Source organism: Quercus lobata, chromosome 11, assembly GCF_001633185.2.
Source record: "Quercus lobata isolate SW786 chromosome 11, ValleyOak3.0 Primary Assembly, whole genome shotgun sequence".
NCBI lineage: Eukaryota > Viridiplantae > Streptophyta > Magnoliopsida > Fagales > Fagaceae > Quercus > Quercus lobata.
The window spans coordinates 8,179,472-8,207,470 of NC_044914.1; the positions used below are offsets into that span (position 1 = coordinate 8,179,472).

The 27,999-nt window shown below is 30.5% G+C and overlaps 1 protein-coding gene across 2 annotated transcripts; it reads left to right on the forward strand.

Moving 5' to 3' along the window:
* The first annotated feature begins 104 nt into the window (after positions 1–104).
* On the forward strand, positions 105–27,999 carry LOC115967271 (cycloartenol synthase-like). Of its 2 annotated transcripts, XM_031086349.1 has the most exons (19): positions 105–113; positions 451–666; positions 2,042–2,227; positions 6,454–6,543; positions 7,808–8,002; positions 11,240–11,324; positions 12,027–12,193; positions 14,660–14,848; positions 19,340–19,453; positions 19,609–19,731; positions 19,817–19,939; positions 23,445–23,543; positions 24,567–24,623; positions 24,705–24,751; positions 25,047–25,190; positions 26,607–26,784; positions 27,052–27,126; positions 27,510–27,593; positions 27,859–27,999. In XM_031086349.1, the coding sequence occupies exons 2-19, from the start codon at positions 469–471 to the stop codon at positions 27,970–27,972; spliced, it is 2,268 nt and encodes a 755-aa protein (XP_030942209.1). In that variant the 5' UTR covers positions 105–113; positions 451–468; the 3' UTR covers positions 27,973–27,999. The 2 variants fall into 2 exon arrangements, with proteins under 2 accessions (XP_030942209.1, XP_030942208.1); XM_031086348.1 differs by lacking the exon at positions 105–113 and having other exon boundaries at positions 2,099–2,227.

Genomic DNA, 27,999 nt, shown 5'->3' on the forward strand with positions numbered 1-27,999 from the left:
GTAAAATGCTTTGCAATCCTTTTCATTTGCATATATAGAGCCTAACTAGCTATTCCACTACTGAATTTTAGTTGCTCGATGCATGAACGTGGGTGAGAAATTATTATAGAACGGTCATTAGTCTCTTTAATCATTTTACTACTTTCAATGAAAAAAAAATCATTTTACTTCTTTTTCATTGTAAAGACCCCTGCTCATTAGTCTCTAACATTGAAAGACTATTTATAACTTCCTTTTTCCTTGGGGATAAATATTCATGATCTATAAATAGACACAGACACATGCATAAGTTCCACACACTTTTACACACTTTGCACCGAACCAAGCCCTATAATCATAGTTCATTAATTAGCATAGATATATTCTTTGTATCAGAGCATAATAACATATGTTGTGGTTGAAGATAATATGGACTAGTTTTGATCGTTTTATCATGAATTTTCTTTACAGTTTTCGGAGTCTGAAACAATGTGGAAGCTGAAGCTTAGTGAGGGCAATGATGTGAGGCTTGAAAGCGCAAATAATCATATTGGAAGGCAATATTGGGAGTCTGACCCGAATCTCGGAACACCCCAAGAACAAGCTCAAGTGGAGAAAGCCCGTGATGAATTTAAGAAGAATCGGTTTCATGATAAACAAAGTTCTGACCTCCTAATGAGAATTCAGGTGAAACTAAGCTTTCCTTTAATCCATTGAGATTTCTTTTCTTTTCTTTTCTGAGAAAAAAGTAGTTTAGCTTTAAAAAGTCCTTTCTTTATTTCTTTGACTAATTATTCATCGTTTTTATACAATATTGTACAGCTTTTTCTTCCTGTAATTTTAACAAAATACAACTAATCAAGTTAATTTTCCTGTTATCAGAATAATGCGGTTTAAACTTAAATTGCTCTTTATTTTGATTTTGATTTTGATTTTTCTTCTTCTTTTTAAATATTTTCTTGGTGGTAAGTAACCTTGTAGTATTTCAATTTTTTCTTCTGATTCATATGAATGCTAGAAAACATCAACTTTTACATTTCTTTTGGTAATTATATAAGTCTGTGTGTACGTGTATATATATATATATATATATATTTTATTTTTGGAGAAGAACATGTGTGTATATTTGTTTATAAAGAAAAAGGAATGCAGTGGTTAATATTAAATAGTTTAAATCATTGAAGACGATTTTTTTTTCCTTGATATAGTAGAAAAGGGAATGTAAAACTGGATGAAAATATATATAGAAATTAGGCATGGTCATCTTTTGATGTTAGGTCAAGACACCATTTATATATTTCACTAATATGGGATTATTTTTTGCCAGTCAGAAGTCAGAACCAACAAGGTATTAATAATAAAGTACTCAGAAAGTTGATTTCCCAATTATCAAATTTATGCTTCGGCAATAAAAAAGGGTCAAATTTATGCAAAAGCTCTTCGGGTTGGAGGAGTATTCCAGAGTCTAGACTATGAGGGAGTTATTTAATAATTAATAATTAGACCGACAGTACTGGTGGGTGCTACTGCTACACATAAGCATCAGATTTGAGAAGTTTGTGAGGATATATGTATCCATTTAAAAAGAAAATTAATCTTGAATTTGATATAGAATATCACGCGCATGTGTAAGTGTTCTATTCAACCTGCCTTTTATTCTATATAAATTTGAAGTGAATGCTCAAAACTCAAAAGCATTGATTTGATGAAGAGAGAGACTTTTTACAAAACATGTCTTTCATGAACATACGTTTTCATTTACACTTATTAGATTAATCAGGGATCTAGCTAGGAGTTTAGCTTAGGGGAACTAAAGTATAATTGATTTTTTAAAATTAGTATTAATAAAATTTCGACAAGAAAAATGATAAAGCTGCTACTAATTATACTAAAAGCTTACAAATTGATGTGATAATTATACTCACATCAATATCTTAATAAATAAATAAATAGATAAATAAAATTACAAAATTACTATCAATTTTACAACATAATATTTTCAAATTGATATGGCAATGAATGTGTTCCGTCCCTAATTATATTTCTCAATATTAATTTATAGTTTGCAAAGGAGAATCCATGTGAAATGGAGCTACCTCAAGTGAAAGTGAAAACTGAGAAAGAAATAACTGAGGAGGCAGTGGCAACCACATTGAGAAGGGCGTTGAGGTTCTACTCAACTCTGCAGACTGAAGATGGGTTCTGGCCAGGTGACTATGGTGGCCCCTTATTTCTCTTACCTGGCTTGGTAAGCTCCTATTTTGCTTGCCCTCTTTCTTTAAAGTAAAACTAAATCAGCTATCATGTAATGTATGCCTTTCAGATTAGTCTAATACTCAGCAAAACACATATTGCTGAACTTCAGAAAATTGCAGGATATACTTCAAAATAGGTTTTCGTTTTTATTCTCTTTATTATTTTTTTTTTATGAACTAGTAATGGTAATCTACAGTTATAGTAGACTTCTCCCTTAAATCCTTATTTTTCCATACATATTGAAGTAAAAGCCCTTCCCTTTTTAAAAGGAAAGAGGTGTCTTTTTAACCAAAAAAAAAAAGGGTCAGTTTTAAAGTAGTTGATTAACTTTTTATTGAGATTTTATTTTTTTGGAGAGGGTCAATTTTACAGTTATTTTTTTATCTGATGGTTTATAGAGTATCATGTCATTTAAAAATATTAAAATCTTTGGTAGATTTTGTCAAATCCAAATCCTTGATCTTTTAAACCTATTTAAACAAGATATTTGGATTTTAATCACTCAAGTCGAAATCTTGTTACTCAAACGCACTATATTGAGGAAGATTAGGTAACATCAATTTTCTTTTGGAAACGGGACTTAGAATTGTTTTTGCTCAACAGAAAATAAGGGGTGTGGTGGCAAAACTTTTCAATTTATAATTGAATATGTAATAACCCCCTAAACCACACATCCTAAACCACATTGAAAGGAAGAAACAGACTATAAGGCGATTAGATGGTTACTTTGCCTACATTCTAATCTATCATATCAGATAAATGTGAACTATGCACTACATAAAAATGACATGGTCAGTATTTTCCTTTGAAGGGTACGACCAAAGAGAATTTTACATACTGCAAATGCCTAATGAATAATGATGCAATATTCATATCAATTCACCGTAACAAAAGTACTAATTTAAATTATCTAAAGAAAATTTTCATTGAATTAGCATTCTATTGCCAAAGCAACTAATTGGCTATCTTATAGTCGTTTATGCATAGAGGGGTAAAAAAAAAAAAAAAAAAAAAAAAATCAAAGACAGGCCAAGAAGACGTTTGAACTAACTCTTTATGCTTTGTTTTATTTTATGGATATAGCTAAATACATTTTAATTTTACTGTTAGAAATACAGAATAATTATATTGTATTTCATGAGTAAAAGAATATACATCAGTGCCTTTATATAGGAGGCATATGTGTGCGGTACAAGTAATATGTGTGCGGTACAAGTAAAGTGTGTACTATACAAATAACCTAACTGGGCCTAAAGCCCATAACATAATATACATTAACATTTACAAATTGACCCCACTTCAATATCTCATACTATAATTGCATGACAGCTTACATTTCATGACTTCTCACAACTTTTTCTTCTATTTCACACTAACCCTCATCTCACATGAATGATAAATTGCATTATAAATCTAATTAGTAATTCACTATTATATAAGATAAGATGTTATTCTCAGAATACTAATTAATTATTTTTCTTTCTCTTAACTTTGAGGGGGAAACATAGAAAAAAAACATAAAACTGTTGAACACTTACTATACGTAAGATTTCACTTACCTGATGCATCTTGAAAGATTAAGAGAACATAAAACATCATATATGCATAAATAAAACTTGTAAACAAGTCATTGCTTCCCAGCTCATCTTAAAAAAAGAAGAAGTAAAAATTACTTATGTTTATTAAATGTTCTTCTCTTGTACGGGAAAGAGAGAGACATATATCTTTTAAATCTTTTATAAAAATATATTGATGGAGATGATGCTTTGACAAAGATTGAACGTAGAGCTTATAAACTTAATTTAATTTTTTTTTTCTCATTTGATTGTAAACTTTTCATTACATGTATGTATTGATGTTCTTCTCTCTTGGTCCCAACTCCCAAGCCCATCTAAAAAAAGGGTATAAATCACTAACGTTACGTGTATGCATTGATGTTCTTCTCTCTTGTACGGAAAGGAGAAAAATATTTCGTTTTATTTTTATTATTATAAAGAAAAATATTTTGATGGATATATGCTCTGATAAAGATTGATTGTCGAGAGCAAATATTCTTCACTATATATAAATGTCAACCTCTCATTTCAAAGGAAATCATGCAAAATTTTACGGGATGTTGATCAAACACATAATGCATATAGTTATATCATATTTGCAATCATTTTATTACATGCATACATTTCCTCTCAAAAGAAGAAGAAGTGTTTTTGCAATAATACACTAATCAAATAAATTAAGAATACGATATTTTTAGCTCCTTTTATGAAAAGAATTATTGTACAAACTCTAAATTGTCATTATAAATTAAGAACCAGACCAGGCTTTCATTTTTATTTTTTATTTTTGTTGAGAAACAAGCTTTCATTTTAGTGGAACATCACGTGTACCTTTTCATTATGGTCCCCTCACTACTAGTCGGCCTCCCCCTCCAACTTACAGTTATTTTTTTTCAAATAAATAATCATCAAATATGGATTAATTTAATTTCATAATCATATTTAGTCATTTTAAATAACAATTATTTGTACTATAATATAAATTATTACCATAAAAAGAATTAAATATGTACAATAATATATTTCTGAAGAAAGCAACTTCTGTGAGGGTTGCCTGAACATTATCAATCCATGTTGATCAATCTTGCCTCAAAATTATATATATATATATATATATGTATGTATGTACGTATGTATTATTGTTATATATATATATATGTATTATTGTTATATATATGTATGTATAAATCTTATCGAAACAAAAAAGAAAAAAAAAAAGAAAAAGAAAGAGAAAGAAGAAAATGGTACCTATATTATTATTATTATTATGTGAATGGTACCTATATTATTATAACTTATTAGTATTTTCTATTTCATAAAGCTTAAGATTTGGATTCAACCCACCCTAGGTGGGGAGTTTGTAGTACTAACTATTAAAGGTTCTTCTATCATTTGTAAATTAAAAAGGCAACTTAGTAATTTTTAATTTTTTTTTTTTTTGCTTGAGCATAAACATATTAAAAAGGTTGACTGTTTTTAATGACAATATTTTCAAACATTCTTAACAATTTGCCATAATTAATAATTTGATGAAATGGTTAGTTGTAAATAGTGGACAATCACTTTTATATATACCTACTGTAAGTACACGATTTGTAACCACCCAAAACGATACTGGGTTTGCACGTATATAGGCCCAAACAATATAATTTGTAGAGCGTAGGTGTTAAGAACTAAATTAACTTTTTTGGAATGAAAAGATTCACTCTTACGTATATTGAAGGCTCAGAGTTGGCACAACGATCGTTTTTGTTTTCGTAATCGATATAGTTCTTCTACTATTTTACGTTCTTCTTGCTTAGTCTGTGCTTTCTTTCTTTCTCTTATGTTCCGATCCCCCCTTTTGCATGTTCTTCTTTCAATTTATATACCACCTTTTGTGTTCCATTCTCACCACACACGTGTAGGTTGGGTTCGTGGGATTTCTTTTTGTCCCATCTAGCACCTTCTGGAACTTCCTATGGGCAGCTGTAAGATTGCCTCCTTACTGTTCATGTATCACCTCCACATTAATGCGACCAAAGAGTTGGTTGAGAGGTAATTAATGCGGAGGCAGCTGTAGTTATAGATATTTGTTTGTTTTTTCTTTTCTACCCTTGGTCTGTTATCCCATCTTCAGTGGTGACATAATTCCGAGGTCCGGTTGTAACAAGACCGCGTCCTGATCGTCCTCAGACTCATACTGCCCCGAGGAGTATGGCGTCCTCGGACGAATACGGAACTCTACTTTCGTGATATTGACTACCATCCCCTCTCGGTAATCACCCTTATGACCTAACTTGGCCTCCTCGGACGGATATGCATCCTCGGATGGGCCACAGGCCTAACGATCCTGACCTTAATGGCCCTGTTGATTGACCGGCCCCCACACCTACTATTTTTTTTTTCATTAATCATATATAGTTGATTATATTAAAATTACGACAAAAATTGTGACATAAAAATGTACATAAACTTTCTCTATTTTCAACACAAATGAAAGTCAAACTTTGGTGGGTAAATCCCTACATGCACCATATATGAATCTTGGAATCCAATGCTTACTGACAAAAATTTCAAATCTATGTTATTTGTAAGAGGTTGGCTGTGGATATATCAATCAGATTATTAAAAAGTTGGTGTCTTACACACAATAATAAACACAATCATTTGTCATATATAGGTAATTGGCTTATCTATAACGGGGGCCCTTAATGCAATCTTGCCTCTTGAGCATCGACATGAGATACTCCGCTATCTCTACAACCATCAGGTATATTGTCTCTTTTCAAATATGGTCTTTATTTTGGTTGATTTTGATTTTGATTTTTTTTATTTTTTTTTAAATTTTATTGACCAATGAATATTGAATAGGCACAATAAGCACAAAAATAAGGAAGAGAAAAGAAAAAAGAAAAAAGAGAAAGAGCAGTCACTTTAGTTATATATAGGACAAGAAATAGTTCAGAACAAAAAATGATCAAATAAAAATATTAATTAATTTGTTCTTTTATTGGGCAATAGACATTTGACAATGACATACAGCCTATAAAAACTAATAACCCCCCTTCTTTTGGGGTATGGAAAGAAAATTCCAAAGGCACCTGATCATAGTGAATATACTCGATCTTTCCCTGGCCAGTTAGTTTATATTGATTTATAAGCAAGATTTGAATAGAATGGTTAATTTTATACTAGTTTTATAAACAAGATTTCCATATCGGGGAAAGAAGAAAAACATAATTATTAGAATAAAACAATAAGTGGCTGACATAATAGCCCAATTTAAAGATAGCCATTTTTTTAAAATTTTTTTGAGAAGAAGGCTGTAAATTTTATTAAGTAATTCAGCTATATCTACTAAGATTACAGCATTGAGATTGAGATCTAAAGATAAAAATTATTTAGCTAAATTATCTAGTCACTTTGACCCTAACTTCCTAAACCTAGGTTTAAACTTATTTATATAATCTGGTCGGTTTTATTGTCTCGTTCATTGGGCTGATGGCTTATAGGTTAGAGAGTAATTACTTCAAATTAGGTTACATTAATCTTAGTAAGTACATAGTCAATGAACTCTAAAATCTAAATCAAATGGTATCTCATACCTTCATAAATATATGGTGAACATGTGATTATGCGTTTAAGACGCTCATCACCCTGTACATGTGTTATCCATTAAAAAATGAATAAAGAAAAAAAAAAAAAAAAAGAGGTAGTAAATTCAAATGTGATAATTTTGAGCTCAAATTAAGGTGCTGATTTATTTGTCTTCTATAAGAAGTTAGAAATTGAATCTTTCCTTTACAAAAGCTAGTGTTCATCGTGCAAACTATAAGTTTAATGGGTTTCAATTTATGTTTTTTCCTTATGAAAAACAAGCATGAGATGGTAGGAACGTTCTCTCACTCGGTTAGTTACGTACACAAGTAAACCTTGCATGACCTTTAGCTAAGCTCAACCTTAATCTTCTCTTTTTTAATGTGATTTTTTTGGGGGGAAGATTGAGAATAACTTTATAGCTAAATGGGTTGCAGAACATTGATGGAGGTTGGGGATTACATATAGAAGGAACTAGCACAATGTTCTGTACAGCTCTCTGCTATGTCACCCTAAGATTGCTAGGTGAAGCAATGGATGGTGGGGATGGTTCCATGGAGAAAGCAAGAAAATGGATTCTTGATCATGGTGGCGTCACCTACATTCCATCATGGGGCAAGATGTGGCTTTCAGTTAAGTATATACTTCTTTATCATGTCCAAAAATCAAATATAAAGAATAAATAAAAGACTGTACATTTTTCTGTTTAATTATATTAGATTAGCAAGTGGTCCTAGGTTTAGACGAATACTTAAAACCTTATAATCATTGCAGTTATCGAGTACATGAAATATATATAGATAAAACTTAAATTATTATTATTGTTGATGTCATCTTGACTATAATTATCTTTCCTGTTTATTTTAAATATTAGATTGTTTTTTATTCCAAAATTTAGTGTGGGTTAAAAAGTGGTTCTTTGTTTCCAAAAAAAAAAAAAAGATTATTTTTTATTCCAACATTTAGTATTAGACTAAAAAGTGGTCCTTTCTTTGAAAAAAGGAAAAGAAGAAGGAGGTGGACCTCAATGTATGTAGGTTTATTTATTTATATTATTAAGAAACATTGTATGTAGGTCTTGCTAGATAAAATTTGATAATTTCCATCACAATTATGATTACACAAGTGATGACGTCACTTAACTTATCCTCTTTATGGCTGGAATTATATTATAGAAAAATAATATCAATTATATAATTATAGTCACAAATCTAAGTCAAAACCTGAATTCTGAAAGTTCAATAAGTGTATAAAACACTATGAACATTTAGACCCCCAATTTATAAATAACCAATTCATGCTTAATGTCAAACAATTAATGTGCGGAATATGAACATAAGCTTAAAACAGAATTGATAAACAATCTAAACCAAATAAAATCACATCCACAGTAGAAATTAAATGGAAAAGATTAAGGGAAGAGAGATGCAAACACAAGGACAACGCACGATGTGTTATCGAAGAGGAAACTGAAGCCTTCGGCGTAAAACCTCTCCATCGCCCTCCAAGCGGTAAACAATCCACTAAAGAGTGTAGTTGGGATACATGAATAGCAGAAGACCCTCCAACCCTAATCTACCCAATGTACCTAAACCCTACAAGCTCCTACTCCAACGAAGTTGCGCCGAACCTATTTCTTCTTTAGTTTGCCGGATTCCGCTACTTGACCATAGTATCTACCAATATGAAATTGGTCCATTTTTAACTGCTTCCCAAACACCAAATGGCCTTCCCACAGATATGAGTATGGTGAGAAAAGATTTTGGTAATGTACCTCTTAAGGATTTGACAATGGAGAGGAAGAGAGTAGAGAAATTTGAAGAGTCTCTATGTGAAGATTGTGGATGAATCAATCTTGTTTTTCTCTCAAAATTCTCTCTGGAAGCTCTCTGAATATCGTGGGTATAAGGGTATATATATAGTAGGATGAGAAGGAATGTAAAAAGTCAGTTTTTTCCAAACATGGTGTTGTGGATACTTGACCTCACGACTGGGTTGAGTCGCAACTTCAAGTCATGACCTAACGGTTTGGCTAGCTTGGGACTTTTGCCTTGTAGTATAATAGCTGGTGTGACTCTTCAGCTTCTGGCATGCTTGGCACGTGTGCAAATTTTGGCGGCTTGCAAGCCGCGAGCCACCCGCGAGATCTAGTCGCTAGTCTGTGCTTCTTTGCACAATCTTGAGCATTTCTTCACACTCTTTCACACACTATCCTTACATGATTCCCACCTAAATATAGGGTTACTAATTGCTAACACACAAGCAAATTTAGCACGGAATAAAGCCAACAAGATGGTTGATAAAATTCAACTTTACAATCTCTCCCTTTGGCTATTCCATGACAAAACTCTAAAATAAACTCTAGACTTAACATGTGTGTTGGGAACAGTTGAACAAAACTCACTCACACCTAACTCTAGAATCTGATAAGCTCTTGAATCATATGAACAAAAATCTCCTAAAGCATAACAACACGATATCATCATTGTATGCAGAAAAACTTGTAATAGCATATGAGACAAGCACAATGCGATCAAGCAAAATGGAATGAGAAATAAATCATGACTTGACCAAACAGGTAATCACTATAAAATAGTGACTACAATGCTCATTCACACTTGGAATGAACATCCGGACATACAAGTTAATAAGCTCAATGCAAATCACTTGCATGTCCAACATTCAACCAATGCACAATACATAAATTATATGCATTTAGGAACAAAATCCTACTAGGGCACAAGAGTGAGAATACTTAAAGAAAATGCAAAATATTTAGCTAGAAGTATTAGGCAACAGAACATAAGGGCTGTATAGCAAGGCACAAACCATAAAAGCCTACAAACACATGGAAACAAATCCTAAAAGCTTACAAAAGCAACATGGGCACAAACTACCATAAACATAGTTCCATAAATTACTGAAATAGCATAAGCTAATAAGAAGCAAAATGATAAACAGAAATATTGAACGTAGGCCTGCTTCAATGCCATAGAAATACATTATAATTTATCTAATAACCCTTCTTCTTCTCTAATGACCCAGATAGCAAGTCAAAAAAAAAAAAAAAAAAAATCAAAACAAAACAAAATATGAAACTGAAACTCATGAAAGCAAAGGAACAAAACCTAGAAACTGAAAATTCCTAATAACAATTTAGTTAAAATTTGATACAAAACCCAGAAATATAAAATTCCTAATAACAATTCAATTAGAATTTGATCTTCTAGATTGTTTCCCTGATTTCAACGAAAATCCCTAAATTGACAGCAAACATAATTGAAGACAATAGGGTAAGAGATTAGTTGAAAATTATCGAGAAAGAACGGTCTGATATCAAGAGTTCCTAGAATAGGCTTTTTTCGTGCTTATGCTGAAGGCCTCTTCATCTTCCTTCCTCCTTATTTTCGAAAAAAAGTAGAATGAAAAATGTCTCTGAATTCTGATATTAGATTTAGCGAAAACCAAGAGAAAGGAATTTGGGAGATGTCATCTGCAAAATCGTGTTTTGAGATTTTTTGATTTCTTATGCCCAATCAATGTAGTCTTTATCGTTCTGCCTCTTTCTCTGTTTCTTTCTTCGGGTCCCAACCTCTTTCTCTGTTTCTTTCTTTGCGTCCCAGGCCTCTCGCCTCTCTCTATTTCCATTTCTGTGTACTCTTTAATTTTAACAGGTTATTTTTTTTGTTATTTATAATGAGAGGCTTTAAACGGTGTGTAGCATTGCCAAACAACATAATTTATCACTTTTTAACTTGTACGTGGCTGAATTTTAGATGGACATTTTTCCTACATGGCAGCACCTCCTTAATTGTAGGAAAAAACTTCTGCTATTATATATAGTATATAATTATTGAAAAAATTTGTAGGTACTTGGGGTATACGAGTGGAGTGGCAACAATCCATTACCCCCAGAAATATGGCTTCTTCCTTACTTTCTTCCTATACATCCAGGTTCTTCATTTTTGTCTTTTTTTTTTCCTTTAATTTTTTAAATGGGGTTTCTTTATTGTTTGTATTTATTTGTTTTTGGATAACGTTTAGTTACAAAATTAGTTGTAACCTTAAACTACAAACCTAACTCAATATTTTTTTATTGGAAGTGAAATTTGACAAATCTACCATTAGATTACATTTATTTCTTATATCTTCCATACTTACAAAATTAGTAAATTAAAGATCAATAACTATGTTATCAATAGATTGTTTAAATTGTAAGTTTTTGTAATTTAAAATTATGCATAAAATAGAAGCTTATAGATCATATAGTAAATAATATTCAATTCACACAAAATTAGACATGTGTTTAAGAGTGTAAAAAATATGTAATTTAACAGTTAAATTTTCAAAATATATATTAATATTTATTTTATTAAGTAAGATTGTAGTCTTAGGCTACAATCAATTTTGTAGCCAATCTTTGTCTTTTTTTATTTTTATTTTTTATGGGCCTCCTACTTTCTTTCTAAATTATTATTATTTTTTATGGGTCTTTGACTCTTTGTAAATTATATAATTGCACATGCCATGAAGTGTGCACCCTTAGAAATATTTAAAAAATAGGGACAACAAATTTCTTGCATCATCCAAAAGAAAGAAAAAAAGAAAAAAAGAAAGAAAAGAAAAAAAAGATAACATGGAGTGCAATGCATGCAGGACGAATGTGGTGTCATTGTCGGATGGTGTATCTGCCAATGTCGTATTTGTATGGGAGGAGATACGTGGGTCCCATCAACAGTATTATTCTCTTGCTCAGAAGAGAGCTCTATACTCAACCGTACCATCAAATCAATTGGGATCAGGCTAGAAATTTGTGTGCTAGGGTATGATTTTTTTTTTTGAAGAAAGTTTACATGGAGAATATGCAAATTATTCCACAACTTTTTTGCTACAATTCTAATGTAATGGACTGTGAATGGTTGTTTATCACTTATACATGAATTTATCATTTTTTCTTACTACTCACACTTTACCACATCACAGTTGTGGCAAAAAAATTGTGTAATAGTTTGTGGTTTTTTGAAATCTGAATTGCGTGCCTTCGGTTGATAGAAATTTGATTATTGATGATGCCATTTTTTGTTCTTTTGGGGGGTGGGGTGATTCTAACCAAAATGCAAGACCTATCTAGCAGTGTGCGTTTGATTGTTTGATTAATAGCAGTATGACTATTGATGATAGCAATATGATTGTTGATGATACCATTTTTTGTTTTGTTGGGTGGTGGGGCCGACTCTAACCAAAATGCAAGACCCATCTAGTAGTGTGCGTTCAATTGTTTGATTGATATCAGCCTGAATATTGATGATAGCAAGTTGATTATTGATGATGCAATTTTTTGTTCTTTTGGAGGGTGGCGGGGGATTCTAACCAAAATACAAGACGCAACTAGCGTGCATTTGATTATTTGATTGATAGTAGTTTGACTATTGACGATGCTTGTTTTTTTTTGAAGGGCCGGGTTATGAGAGATTCTAATTAAAATGCTTCATTTCATTAGGAAATGATGCAAGTGATGAATTTAATCATTTAATTTTAAACTCCGTCCTTTAAATGTGGGCGCCCTTATTAAGTGGGCCTAGTGCACGAATTTTTTATTTATTTATTTATATTTTAAATGGAAGATAAGGTGGAGACACAATATTGAAGGTAAGACCTCTTACTCTGAATCACTGATACCATGATAAATTATCGATTGATACTAAAGTTTTAAGTTGTTAGAAATTAAATAGTAAATTTAATTATTTAATCTAACATAACTTTTTAATATTTTTGAATTAAATTCATACAAAATAATGAAATATGAGAATAAAAGAAAATTTTTACTTGGATTTTATTCCAAAAAACAATTTTTTTAAAAAGTCCCAACCGATATATTTATTTGACATAAAAAATTAGATGAAGTGTTGTTGTTATTTTTATTTTATTTTATAATTTTTTTTTTTATAATTTGATATTTGGAGGAGGAGAAATTTGAATCTTGAATGTCTCACATAAAAATACCATAAAATGCTAGTTGAGATACAAAATTGTTATTTAGATGAAAATAATATGATAGATTGCCACCTAACCTTTGTCCATATAGAAAGGCCAAAGAGGAAAAAAAGAGAATGTGAGGACCGCAGGATATTCAAATTCCATCCTAAGTCAAAAAGGTCAAATAATTGAAATCAAAGTAAAAGACGTCCTTATAACCAATATATATTTGAAGTTTAATCAGATGCACACTTGAGGAGTCAAAATGCTCATAGATGCAACCAAGAAATGAATGAGACTTTGCTAAAAAAAGAAAAAAAAAAAAAGCAAAAGAAAAGGAATGAATGAGACAAGCTCAAATCCCACGGTTACAGTAAGATATCTTTTATATTCTTAAAATTTTAAACTGAGGTCAAAAGACAAACACAAAGTTGAATGCCATTCCCCCCCAGAAGAGGAACAAGTAGAACCTTGGTGATCAGATTTAAATATGATTATTGTTTAAATGAACATGATGACTTGGCACAATAATAATGTATATAAAAATTAATAAAATATATGTATAAAATATTCTAACTATTTTCCAAATTTTAAAATCATTAACATATAAAAGATGAGGTGTGGTTAGGGTAGGCCTGAGACTCAAATATTCTTATTTATTTATTTATATTTATGAAAGTGACTCAAATATTCTTGATATATTATAAATACCAAAAAGAATTATTGTTACCTACCTAGGGAGAAAAAGAGAGGAATTGCTAAGATCTATATCTCTATAATTTAGTAGTTTGTGACAGAATTACCCTCCAAAGAAAGTAAAAAAGACGGAAAATGAAAAAGAGTTTTTATATATCTAATATCTCTCCTCCTTAAGAAAGATAAAAAGATATAAAAAAAAATGTAATTACATTTGTTAACTTTGCCCAAAAATAATTTTTCTTTTTTAAGTTTAAAATTGGTCATTTTTGTCCAATAACTTTTCCTAGAAATCATTTTAATTTTTTAACTTCAAACTTAAAAGGCTAAAATGAATTTTAGGTAAAACTACTGGACTAAAATGACCAATTTTAAACGTAAAGAACTAAATAATTTTTGGATAATATTAACTGTTGTAAATTACATTTTTGTAAAGGAAGAAGTGTCCAAATAGTTCTGGACTATGGGTTTAGGGGTTATAACCATCATAAAAGTCCATTTTACAATGATATGAACTCCTAATCCCTCTGGTATGGGCCTTTTCCTCAACCTCAAATGCAATTTGTTAAAAGAAATATAAGGAAAAACCTTGTTTGAACAAGATGATAGTTTTACAGGAGGACCTGTATTGCCCACATTCGAAGGTACAAGACATGTTGTGGGGTTGTCTTGACAAGGTTGCGGAACCTCTTCTAATGCAATGGCCTTTCTCAAAGCTACGACAGAAGGCTCTTGACACTGTGATGCAACACATCCACTATGAAGATGAAAACACTCGGTATATCTGCATTGGTCCTGTTAATAAGGTATATACTTTTTTCCTTGTTTATAAAGAAATGAAAAGCTGAATATTGGGGAAACATTGGTTTTGGACTGAGCCTAGGGTTGTGGTCCTGTGGATATTTAACCCTCCATATGGCTATGCATGCTTATGCACAAAAGTTAGAACCACTAATTTCTAGGTGAGTAAATGAGCCGAGTTGAAACAAGTATTAAAAGTTCATGGTTTATTTATTTAGTTTTATTTCAAAAATGAAACAGGCTCAATCTCATTACTAAGTTAGATTACACGTTTAAGTTTGATTCATTTTCTCGTCGAACAAACTTGAGCTTGGTTTAGTTTAAATTAATTAGAGAAGTTTAGTCTAAGTTAATTAATTCTCTAAATCTTATTTTGAGAAAGGAGGGAAGAGGGTCGCCCGCCGCCGGGGGGGGGGGGGGAGCACTACAAATGCAATTTAAAAATAAAATCGAAGTAACTAAATAATGTTGGGCCTCTTAAGCAGGCTAATAAGCTTAGATGAGTATTAAAAGTTCACGATTGGTTATTTTATTTTATTTCAAACATGAGTTGAGCTCGAGCTTGAGCTGATCACTAAGTTTGCTTATACATTCCAGTTTAGTTCATTTTCTTTGAAACAAGTTTAAGTTTCTTTACGAGCTATTTCATTGACTTATTCTTTCTCCATATATAGTAAAAACTACGATTAATTTTTTATATATAATGTTTTTACAAATCCATGCTAATAATTATTAGCAAATTTATATTTATAATTATATTAATGGAATTAATTAGATAGAATGATTTTCATTTATGAACTTATAAAAGTTGGATTCATTAACTTTTATTATTTAAAAAATATATAATTCTTACTATGGAATTGAGTATCTTACACAATCTAGTCTCAAGTTTATATATGTATATATTTATAAACATATATAAATATAAACACATTATACTATGTATAGTATATACTCAAATCAAGTATCATAGTTATGTTTGAACTTGGGTTATTTATTTCTGAGTCAAACTAGTGTTCTTCATCATAGTTTGATTTATCTAGGGTTTGTTTGGATACCGCTTATTGTTGAAAACTGAAAACATTGTAGCGAAATAATTTTTAAATGTGTGAATAGTGCCATAAAACCCAGTTTTAAAGGTTTTTTTGGTTGAATTCTGTACTCATGAGTCTCGTGAATAGTGTATAGAACCCACCATTTTTCAGCAAAACACAGAAATGCACATTCAACATGCATTCCAAACACGCACTTACAGTCTATTGAGCTCTATCAAAAGCAGAGAAGGAAGATTTTGTTTTTTTGGTCACGGGAAAGTTTCTCCAACCCACATGGCTTACTTAAAAGTCATATGACTTTAAATAATTTAATAAATAATGTGATTTCATAGACATAGATTGTCTATGAATACCATGTAATCTCTTCCAGCTTAGTTTGGTGGAAAACTACATGTTTCCAAGAATATAACCTAATTTCAGCATTATTATTTTGTTTATCAGCTGTGTTTTCTCTTTCTTTTTTTTTAATAAAATTGTCTTTGTGTTAGTTTTAATATTTCATGTAACTACCTCTTAACAAAGAATACTTTTGGACTCTCCTTGGGATCACAGCTCACAGGCTTCCTCGTCCCCATGATTTTAATTAACTATTTTTTTTTTTAATAAATGACTTGGTTAGTCTTCTAGCTAGACAATGGTTTTTTTGTTAATTGTTCCTCTTAAAAAAATACAAGTATTTTGTTACTATTATTCTAGTTAGCGTGAAAGTTCACATTTATGAACCTTCGTTTTGATTTGAGCCCTCTCTTTCTTTATTCAATTTGGTCATTCCAAACTCCAAAGCCAACAACTGCTACAATCTAGAATCCAGCATTGTTCACACAAAACCACATATATAATTATATGTCATAGTATATATATGGTGAACATTATATGAATATATATATACACATCAACATTTTCAAGACATCCACATGAGCAGTATATATATTGAGATTGGAAGCTATGCTATACGGTTATACCCACGGGATATATTATATATTACAGTTTTGTTAAAAAAAATTGATATGACAGTGTGTTCCGTACATTTAATTCATAAAAATGGCACTACATTAGTGCATTCTATAATTTCTATTGAATATTTTTCGCTACTTTATTAGTTTATGTAATACTAATAAAATTCATTTAAAAAAAATACAATTGTACCTTAATAAACAAATATTTTATGAAGGTTATATAAAAGATAATCTTTTTGTTATGAGTATATAAAATATAACCTTTATAAACAAATAAACAAATTTATTTTTTTTGGGCAAAAACCTAATCCTAACGCATACTATGTGTTACATGTATTTTGCAAAAAGAGTTTCCATACCATTTTTTCTTTTTTTAAAATGGGAAATGTGTCGGAATCTTTTATGGTGCGCTCATCATGGTAGGCTTGAGATAGAAATGTTGTAATTTTTGAAAATTAATAAAAATTTTGTTGTTTGTTTAACAAAATTACTATTTCCATGAACATCTCAATTTTTATGAATGGCGAGAATTCTAACTCTCACATTTTAGATAAGAACAATTCTCGTATATCTTGTACACAATTACTAATGTAGTACTTAAATCAAATTATTTTTCTTGTTCTTTCTTAAAACTAACTACATTAGAATTGAATTTAGAAGGAAAAAAAAAATCTATTTTTCATCAAATAGTATGTTTATCAATGTTCAATGGTATTTTTTATATTAAAAAAATGTCCATAAGGATCAATATGAATTATCTAATTATTAAAATAAAATGTTATATGTATACACGATTTTATACAATGGCAATTTTTATATTTTAATACACTATGTTTCTATAATATGATATAGACTTGAATTCTAAGGATAATTTTATTCTTACAATTAGTGGGGCATTGGAAACCAGTTTCTTCATTAGGAGACGCGCAACACCATCGAACAATAAGTCCCTTGTTCAAAAGTGTATCTAAACAACATACATATCAATTCTCAGAAATTGTAATTTTGTGAGTTTAAACTCTCAATGATTTATAGCTTTCTTTAATTTAAATTCTCATCAACGAAAAAGCTCCATTTAAACATTCATTTCCATAACCGTTATAAGTTTTTTTTTTTGGAACGAAAACGATAGATAACCGTTATAGGTTTTGATATCCTTAATTTTTGGTAATTTACATGTAAGGTTTTGACTTTTTTTTTTTTCTTTTTCTGAGAAGAAGGTTTTGACTTTAGAGAGAGAGAGATATAGAGTGAGAGTAAATATATGACATTCTAAATTTAATGTTTTAATTATAATAAGACCATAAAAACACTTGATGTATGAAGAATATGCGATTATTTTGAAAGAATTAAAGAATACCCAAGAATGATTTGTGTGTCTCTATATATATATATGTGCGTGTGTATGTATGTATGAGCAAAACTTAAGTATAGTACTTAAGTGTTGTTTCTTAGATTCCTTTCATAAAATTCTATCATGTAGATTTTTTCTCATAGGTTGAAAGTATATTTTTTAGTTAAATAGTCACATGACAAAATCTGAAGAGAGGAGCCCAAGAAACAGTACCTAAGGTACTGTACTTAAGTTTTGTCATATATATATATACTCCCTCCGTCTCACTTTATTTATCCTGTTTGAAAAGTCAAACATTTTAAGGGAATATCATTTATTATCTTGTCTGTCTTATAAAAATGTATAAGTTTATAAAACTACCCTTAAATAAATTTATCACTTTTTTAAAAAGAGTTATTCTTAATGAGGCTTAGGGTTATAATAGGAATATTAGTAAACTAATAGGAGTATAGATTTGTAAGGAGAATGGTTCATGACTTGTTGCAATTGACTTTAGACATCCTACATTAAAGTATTTGTATTATTCTTTGTTTCTCTCTCTCCCCCCCAAAAAAAAATTTGTAAGAAAGCACAAAAGTTGTCATAAATTTAATTACCTCTACAACCAATGAGCTCCACTTATTTGTTGTTCTTTTCTTTTGGTTTTATTTTTGATATTTTTAAATACACTAATGTAAGGGCTACTAAGGCCGAAAATTGTTTTTCCATCAGGCAATTCTCTATAACTAAAATCATATGTTGATCAACCAGCCAATTTCACGTAAAGAAATTTGGAGATATTGGAAGGTCTAGATACAAGTTAGCTTAGTTTTTGTTACATTTTTATGAAAAATATAGAGAAAAGAGAGCATTGAGAAAAGAAAAAGGACATTAGGATTATGGGATTCAGCTTAACCGCTTATGTCTATAGAGGAAGCTTATGGCAACTATATCTTCACTATAATTTCAATTTTTGTTACATTGAGCAAAATATGGGGTATTTATAGGAGAATAAATATTAAACTAACCATACAATAAACCATTATTAATTGACTTATGTTACAAGTAAAACACTTGATATCTCTAACATTAGCTATTGGACTTGATATCTCTAACAGTTTTGAAGCAAAACATATTCCATTATAAATACAGGTACTAAACATGGTCTGTCGTTGGGTGGAAGATCCAAATTCAGAGGCGTATCAGTGTCACCTTGAACGAATCAAAGATTATTTATGGGTAGCTGAAGATGGAATGAAAATGCAGGTTCTAATTCAAAAGCTTGTTCCCATGTGAACTTAGCTTTTCTATATTTCTTTATCTTTGCACCAAAATGTTCAACTAAGTTGAGGAATGAGAAAATATTTTTTATATGAGGTGTGAGATATGACATTGATGTAAATTAAATGTTTCAATGATAGGGATATAATGGTTCTCAACTATGGGATGTGGCACTTGCGGCTCAAGCAATCCTGGCTACCGACCTTGTAGACGAATATGGTTCAATGCTTAAAAAGGCGCACAATTTTATAAAAAATACACAAGTAATGCTACATTAAAGTTTAAACATAAACAAGATTAATCACCAAAAACGTATATTCATTTTGTGATTTTTGGTCGGATATGAAGGTTAGAACAAACAGCTCAGGTGATCTTCATTACTGGTATCGCCATATTTCAAAGGGTGGATGGCCCTTCTCAACTCCAGACAATGGTTGGATTGTGTCAGATTGTACAGCTGAAGGTTTGAAGGTAACCTTTTGTCTTACATAATCTTAGTTCTTAGATTTTACTGAGTTGTTCTGTCAGCTGAACATAATGCGTGATTTACGGTATAATGATGCCTGATTTAAGCTCTAGTCCAGTGCATTAAACCCATTGCGATGCAGACATGTAGTTGGCTTAATATATTGGGTCCAGTCCGTGATACATTGTTTACATGGGGAAACATAGGTACAGTTTCATATGTACTAAACTTTAAGTTACATAATTTAATACCAACACATCTAAAATATCTAAAAGATGAAATGTAAAATTTATTATTACTATGTCCTGTTGTGCTACATAGAATTTTGGTTCATTTCTGTTCACTTCGGTCTATTTTAGTCCAATTCGATTCACTTTGATCCATTTAAGTCCACTTAGGTCTAATTTAGTTTGTTCAGTCCACTTTGGTCCATTCAGTCCATTTTAGATTAATTGACCCTTAAATATATATATATATATATATATTTGCAATTGCCTTTTCAATTTTGGGCTCAAAATGTTATTGTTATTTCTTAATTTTTGGGTTAAAAGTATAAAAGTTTATTCTATTTGAATAAAACTCTTTAGTTTTGGGCTAAAAAGTATAAATAAAATAAGCATTATAAATTAAAGATATAAGAGATCAACGGATAAAGTTTTTTGCGGTTGAATAAGAGATTTGAGATTTAATCCCTGCTTATACCAAAAACTAATTAATGTCTTGATTTGATGATAAAAGAGCAATCATCAAGAGCGAATGTCCTAAGTTAAAACAACATCTAAAAATAATTAGATATATATATATAGACCCTAAAAATGCAATAAAAATGATAAATATTCAAAATATCACATTAAAATTCAAGTTTCAACAATATAGGCATTATATTTGGAAAGAAAAAGAGTTACAATTCTAAACTTATATAATAATTTAAATTTAATGTAACATGTTACACCTGTTATTTTAAAAAAGCAATTTCAATAACATCTTGTCCATTTTTATATATATATAAATATTATAATTATGCAATTTAAATATTTTTATTAAATAAAATTTTTCATATGTATTTATATATATATATATATATCACTATGTATTATTTTTTATTGCAAAGTAAATTATATGTTTTATTACATAAAACATATAAAAATAGGAAATGCTCTTAAATAACACATACACTATTTAACTTACAAATTTTACATTGTATTCTTATAAAATAATTATATAATATTTTATCATGTATCGCGTAGGTTTGCGACTAGTGGTTCTAATTATATTGACCAATGTTGTCAGCTACTTAATTAAATTCAAATACATATTTGTAGTGATCTATGCAGCATATACATTATTATATTTCTTAAAAACAATTAAATTCAATATATTAATGTGTTTGAATTTAATTGAATAATATAAGGTAGGGGCATAATCGGTTCGGTTCAGTTGGTTTTCTTAGTGTTTGGCCAACCGAACCAAAATTTTCGGTTTGTAAATTTTTCCACCGAAACCGACCAAAATAATTCGAAATCAATTGGTTTCAGTTTATTTCAGTTTTGGTCAATTTTCAGTTTATTAGCTTTAATCTCATAAACAATAGCATTGATTCAGTATTAAACAAAACCCAAAATACAAAAAAAGAAAGGGTTATAAAGATTTTCAAAACCCTAACTTTAATTACATATAAAAAACAAAGCAATAGAGAGAGACAGAGCTGTTGAAGTGTTGAACGAAGCAAGTCAAGAAAGAAAAGGGAAGAAAGAGAGAAGAATCATACCGATGATCAAAAAAAGCCTCAAGCCATTGATCAAAAGAGAGTGAGAGTGAAAGAAAGGGGAAATCGGCGTGTGGAGGCTAGCGACAGAGGCAGAATCAGACTGTAGAGTGGAGTGCGAAGGCGGAGGCTATTTGAGAATGAGTGAAAATTGAAAAGTGTGAGGCTGTGAGCCATGGGGTATGTAGGGTAGGGTTTCTAAAAATTTTCTTTTGTTTTTACTTAATCTAATGTGTTAATGGGGTTTAAATAGCAAGAGGTTCAAACGTGTGGGTTTTAAAAAAACAAAAAATGCTAGACTGATAGGCTAAAAATGTATTGGCCCCTTTGGTAAATTAATCAATTAATTAGATAAGTTAATTAATTAGATTCAATTATATGCAATAAGCGTGATAGCATAAAAAATCACCAACTAAGTTAAATGCAGTGAAGAATAAATTTGATACAACTGATTTGTTTACAAATGAGGAAAACCATTGAGGCAAAACCCCACTGGGTGAATTTAAGGTCACCACTCCCTAGAATCCACTATTATCAAAACAAGCGGTTACAAGTAAAAGGAATTCCAGTACCTAATACCAACTTACAGTTGAACTCTTACCCTAATATACAATTAGACTTGTAATGTAGTGACAATTTCTCATTTCAATGCACGACTCATAGTACATGACTAATCAATTGATGCACGGATTCAAGTATGTGACTAATACACTAACTTGAGAAAGATGTTGGTTGCAAAATTCTTCTGTTCATCCAGACAATGAAGATCAAGAAGCTCATTGGTTACAAATCCTTTGGTACAAAGACACAGTAGCTTCTACAAAAAAAAGATGAACTAAGGAAAATTTATCTTCAGCCACAATTTGAGTGAATAATCACTTTGCATCACCTTTAACGCCCGTTAAAATAATCCTTATATATGTCTAGGGTTGTGAGAAAAGAAACCTTACACAAATAACTTGGATATGCACGAAAAATAGATCTGGAAATCTGAATTTCGTAATTCTCAACAGATATAGCCTTTGTTGAGAGCTGTTGAGAATTATACATTAAATCTCGATAGATATATTTGACGAGCTATCTGTTGAGTTTTAATAAAAACACTTCTTCACTTGTTTCTTGGATAGATTTGCATGACTTCAATATTAGACTTGAACTCTTATTCCTTAAAGTATTAAACACATCCTAGATCTACCAAATTACAAGTAAAGTGCGTTTTGTCAAAAGATTAGCCAATTTTACATAACATATGTCCTAACAAGTTCCACATATGTCCTAACACAAATGTTTGCAAGCTAGAGGCCCAATGTTTGCAAGCCCAAACGTGTTTTATATTATATATGTAATACAAAATATATTATTATATAATTCAATTCAGTTTCGGCCGATTTGGTGCATGCAAACCTGCTACGAAAACCTAAATTGAAATTTTCAGTTTCTGTGAAATGGTAACTGAAACCGAATTGCATTGAAACTGAACCGAAATTTTGGCAACATTTCGGCCAATTTCAGCCCTTTTTTTGGTTTCTTGGTTTTGTACACACCCCTAGTTTAAGGTATAGCACTTAAAGTATAATTTTTACCCTTGTTTATAAAATAACATTAACATTATCATTAACATAATCAAACTTATAAACGTACATACATGCAAAGCTAACCCTTTGTTAACTCATTATAATCTAATATGTAAATGATATGATTCATTATGAAATTTAACAGTTTTGACATATTGAAATCATTTGCAGTCAGCGCTTTTGTTATCACAAATGCCGTCTGACATTGTGGGAGAGGCAATAGCAGCAGATAAACTATATGACGCTGTTAATGTGATTTTATCACTACAGGTATAATTTAAATCATAGTCTTTTGAAATTGGTCTTAAATTATAGTCTTTTGCATATTAATTATTGTGCAAAATAAAATCAAGTCAAAATACAATTTCAATTCCTGCATTAGGAGTTAGATTTCAATTTTATCTATAAGTTATTGATTGTTACAATTTTTTATTTTAAAACTATACCTTACTGTCATTATGTGAACGACAATTCTTAATGTGCAGTCGTTTTTTTATGTATGTTCTTATAATGCTGAGACCAACAGGTGGCTTAATGTGTCACGTCAATATTATAATAGCATGTTAAAAAACATATTCTTGCAACAATAACAATATATATATATGTCAACACGCATGCTATTGATACCTTGAATTATAATTCATGAATCAAAATCATAAAACTATTTTGATTAATGAGTTTAATTTGACCAAGAAAAGAGAAAAAGGGAGATTCAAACTAAAGATCTTTGCTTCAAGAAACATGGTTTTCAGCCTATTGTATTATCCATGTGATTTTGTCGGAATGAATATTGGTCTTCGAATTGTTCATTTGAAAAAATTGAGGCCATTCTTTTGGATGATTATGATACTTCTCACAACTCTTGATTAACGAGGAATAATATCACAATTTTTATTCAATAGGATACCAAAAAATTATGGACGGTGGACTTATTCCATATTAAAAACAATCGTAAGAAATCTTTTGATAACATGGATTTGTGTTCAAGACAATTGGCCAAATCCTGTGAAATCATTTCTTAGATGTTTATTGACACCTTCTTTAGATAAAGTAAATCGATTAAAATTCCTGAATGATTCATATCACATATGTTTCGATTATAATAAAAGATTTCATTTTAGTGTGAAAATGGATATGCTAATAATTATAATTTTATATTGAAGAATTCATCAATATAATTTTCATTTGTAACAAAATATTTTGTGTGGTTTATATAAAAAACTGTTTTCTTTTAGGAGAGAGTCTATTTTACACCAATTGAATATGAATATTTGTTTCTTCTTGGCAATATAGAACAACAATGGTGGGTTTGCTTCATACGAGCTCACAAGATCTTATGCGTGGTTAGAGGTAAGACATTCTTTTCTTTCCAATTTGGTTTGTAATGTTGAATCTTGCCTATGGTTTTAACACATCGTGTTTCTTTCATAGATGATCAACCCATCGGAAACGTTTGGAGATATTATCATTGATTATCAGTAAGATCGACCATGCCTACAATTTTACTCACGAACTATCATGACTTTCATAATTATTATGATTTATTATACTAGTTACTAACAAGGCGGTTTTTCTTTTAGCTCCAATTTTAATCTTTAAATAAACATGTATGATTTTTTCTTATGTATAAACTTAGTAGTCTTTAAATATCAATGTAGACATTATATATGTACACAGCACACAACTCTAGTTTTTGTATAACATAACTAAAGGTTTTGGAATTATCTTATATTTCAAAATTTTGATTTATAATTTTCTTGGGTCATTATGTAGGTATGTGGAATGCACTTCAGCAGCTATACAGGGTCTGAAATCATTCGTGAAACTGCACCCTGGACATCGGAGGAAAGAAATAGAAGCATGTATGGCAAAGGCAGCTAATTTCATTGAGAGCATACAACTACCAGATGGCTCTTGGTTTGTTTTCTCCTTTGAGATCATACCACTCACATTATTATACATTAGTTCTGGTTTTGTCTAGATGAGCAGAGGGGGAGCAAATAATGGGATTTCAAAAATGTTCTTTTGGAATTATGTTTTTAAAGTCCAAAAATACAGAAAAGAATTATAGTAAATTGAAATGACTCACAATCTCCAAATACTAAAACAAACATGTTCTATAATATTATGGTGAACTATCACTTATCCCAAAAACTTAAATTATTAATAAATGATAATTTAACCATTTAATCATTATTTTAATTAACACTTTCCTATGTGTGGATCACGTTTCTTTCCATAATAAGTGGAGTCCAACATGTAAGATTTTTAACATGTATATATAAAATATTTTAATAATTACAATTGGAGAAAGAGAAATTTATAAACGTTAATTTTCCTAATAAAGGAGAGCAAAATTCTGTCATTAAGTTACAAAACTTTTCCTGGATTTCTAATAATTTGAAATGAGAGATAAATGGAAATATGATTGAAACTCAAGATACTTACTATGATAGACCAATATACATTGATAAACTACCATTTATTCCAAAATCTTAAATGTGTAGGAAGTTGTTAATTTTTTATGATTTAATAATTTTTTCTTAATAACCCACGCTTTAAAATACTGCAAAGAATAAAATTAATACACATCAGTGGAGTTAAAAATTTTAGCATTTAACACCTTAAAAAACTATTTTATTTATTTTAACACATAATTTCACAACACACTTTACATCAATGGTCTTATTTTTACCATCAGCCAAATACTATTCATTTTTTTTAAAAAAAAATTTCTTTCTCACTTCTCTCTTCCTCTCTACCTCCAAACCCAACTAAGTGATAAAGTAATAATTTTATTTATACCTTCTTGTTACAGTGAACTGCTAGTCTTGACTGTTCACTATAGTAAGAAAGCAAAAAAATTTGCCTTTGGCTCCACCAATGTTAGGCACTTACTTGGAGTTTAAGGTGGAAAAATAGCTAATAAGCTATTTTACCACCCCAATAGTGATGCTCTTATATATAGTGTAAACATGCATAACTTGAATAACCTTTCCAAACGAAAAGCCAAATCCACTAGCCATCAACAATGACAGGTGGCCTAGTTAGTTCATAATATATAGCCATTAAGTTGGGCATTCACGAAAATAGTTTGTTAGCCAAAACCTGGTAAGAATCAAAGCTAGTTACTAATAATTGGTTACTCATTAGGTAAACATAAGGATTTAGCTAATTAGGCTCTTTGCAACCTTCCTATCCTTCTTGACCTCTTCTTGGACATGAACTAGCTTGGTTACTCTTCAAGCTAGGTTTTGTAGTGCTGCTGTAGTTAACAAATGTTTAAGGTGATTTTTTACCATTGAGCATGACAATATATAGTTTCTAAAATAGGATTGGATCTTGGGGAGTTTGCTTCACCTATGCAACATGGTTTGGGATAAAGGGTCTGGTGGCTAGTGGTAAGACCTACCATAATAGCTACAGCATTAGAAGAGCATGTGATTTCTTACTTTCCAAACAGCTTGATTCAGATGGTTGGGGAGAAAGCTACCTGTCATGCCAAGATAAGGTAAAAAGCATTTCAAGCATTGTATTTTAAAAATTCTTTTAAAACACATTATTTATCTTGAATTTTTGGAAAAAAATTAAGCTAATTAATGACTTTAGGTGAAAAGTAAGAAGGTTAAAGAAAAGAGTCACAATGAGGTCCCGTATGATCCAATTTCACAACATAATTTAGATCATTGTAAAGCTGAATATTCAGTTCTGGGTACAAAAACTAACATACGGCTCATAGTTTTTCTACGTATTTTAATATCTTATTACGTGTGAACAGGTATACGGCAGTCTGGACAGAGCACACATAGTAAATACTGGATGGGCTATGTTAGCTCTTATTGAAGCTGGCCAGGTACGATACAATGTTTTATCTTTTTTCCATTCACAACGAAAATTCATCTGTCAACATGCCTAGAATTTTTAAGGTTCAAAAGACTTTTACATTAGTTCTATCGAGGAAAACGAATAATATAATATAATAATAAAGAGTACATAAAATGTACTTGGGAAGGCAAGGAAGTTCAAGAATGTGGGTGATTAAATCTGGGAAGAGATGAATGAGAAAGCACCCGCGCAATTCGTCTCAACCTGGGTAACTAGGTCATGCACAATGTGGTATCATAGTTTCTACTATTGCACAAATTAATGTTGCATATAGGATCTAACTCTCTAATTAGTAAGTAAGATAACACTAATTTGATATGTTGGTTTTTTTGTTACCAATTTGATGGTTAGGCCCAGCGAGATGCGACTCCCTTACATCGTGCAGCCAAGGTTTTGATTAATGCACAAATGGAAAATGGAGACTTCCCTCAACAGGTAAATTTATACAAAACAAAAAGAAAAGGAATGTGTGACGATTTAAAAAATGGTCTCTTAGTTAGGAAGTTTAGTTATCGAAGGAATAAAAATCTTCCGTCTAACTTTTTATATTCCACTTTTTGCATTCGAAAAAGATTGCCCTTATCAATTACATACATATGCTATCAGATACTCAGTGAGGAAAAATAGTTTCTTAACCTTCAATAAGTGATACAAATTCTACTTCTTGTCCGTTATTAGCTTTGTTTTCTCCAATCTATAGGAAATCATGGGAGTTTTCAACAAGAACTGTATGATCAGTTATTCAGCGTACAGAAATATCTTTCCTATATGGGCCCTTGGAGAGTACCGCAATAATGTGCTTCTGATTTCTTAAAAGTGGTAAAAGTATTAATCAAGGTGA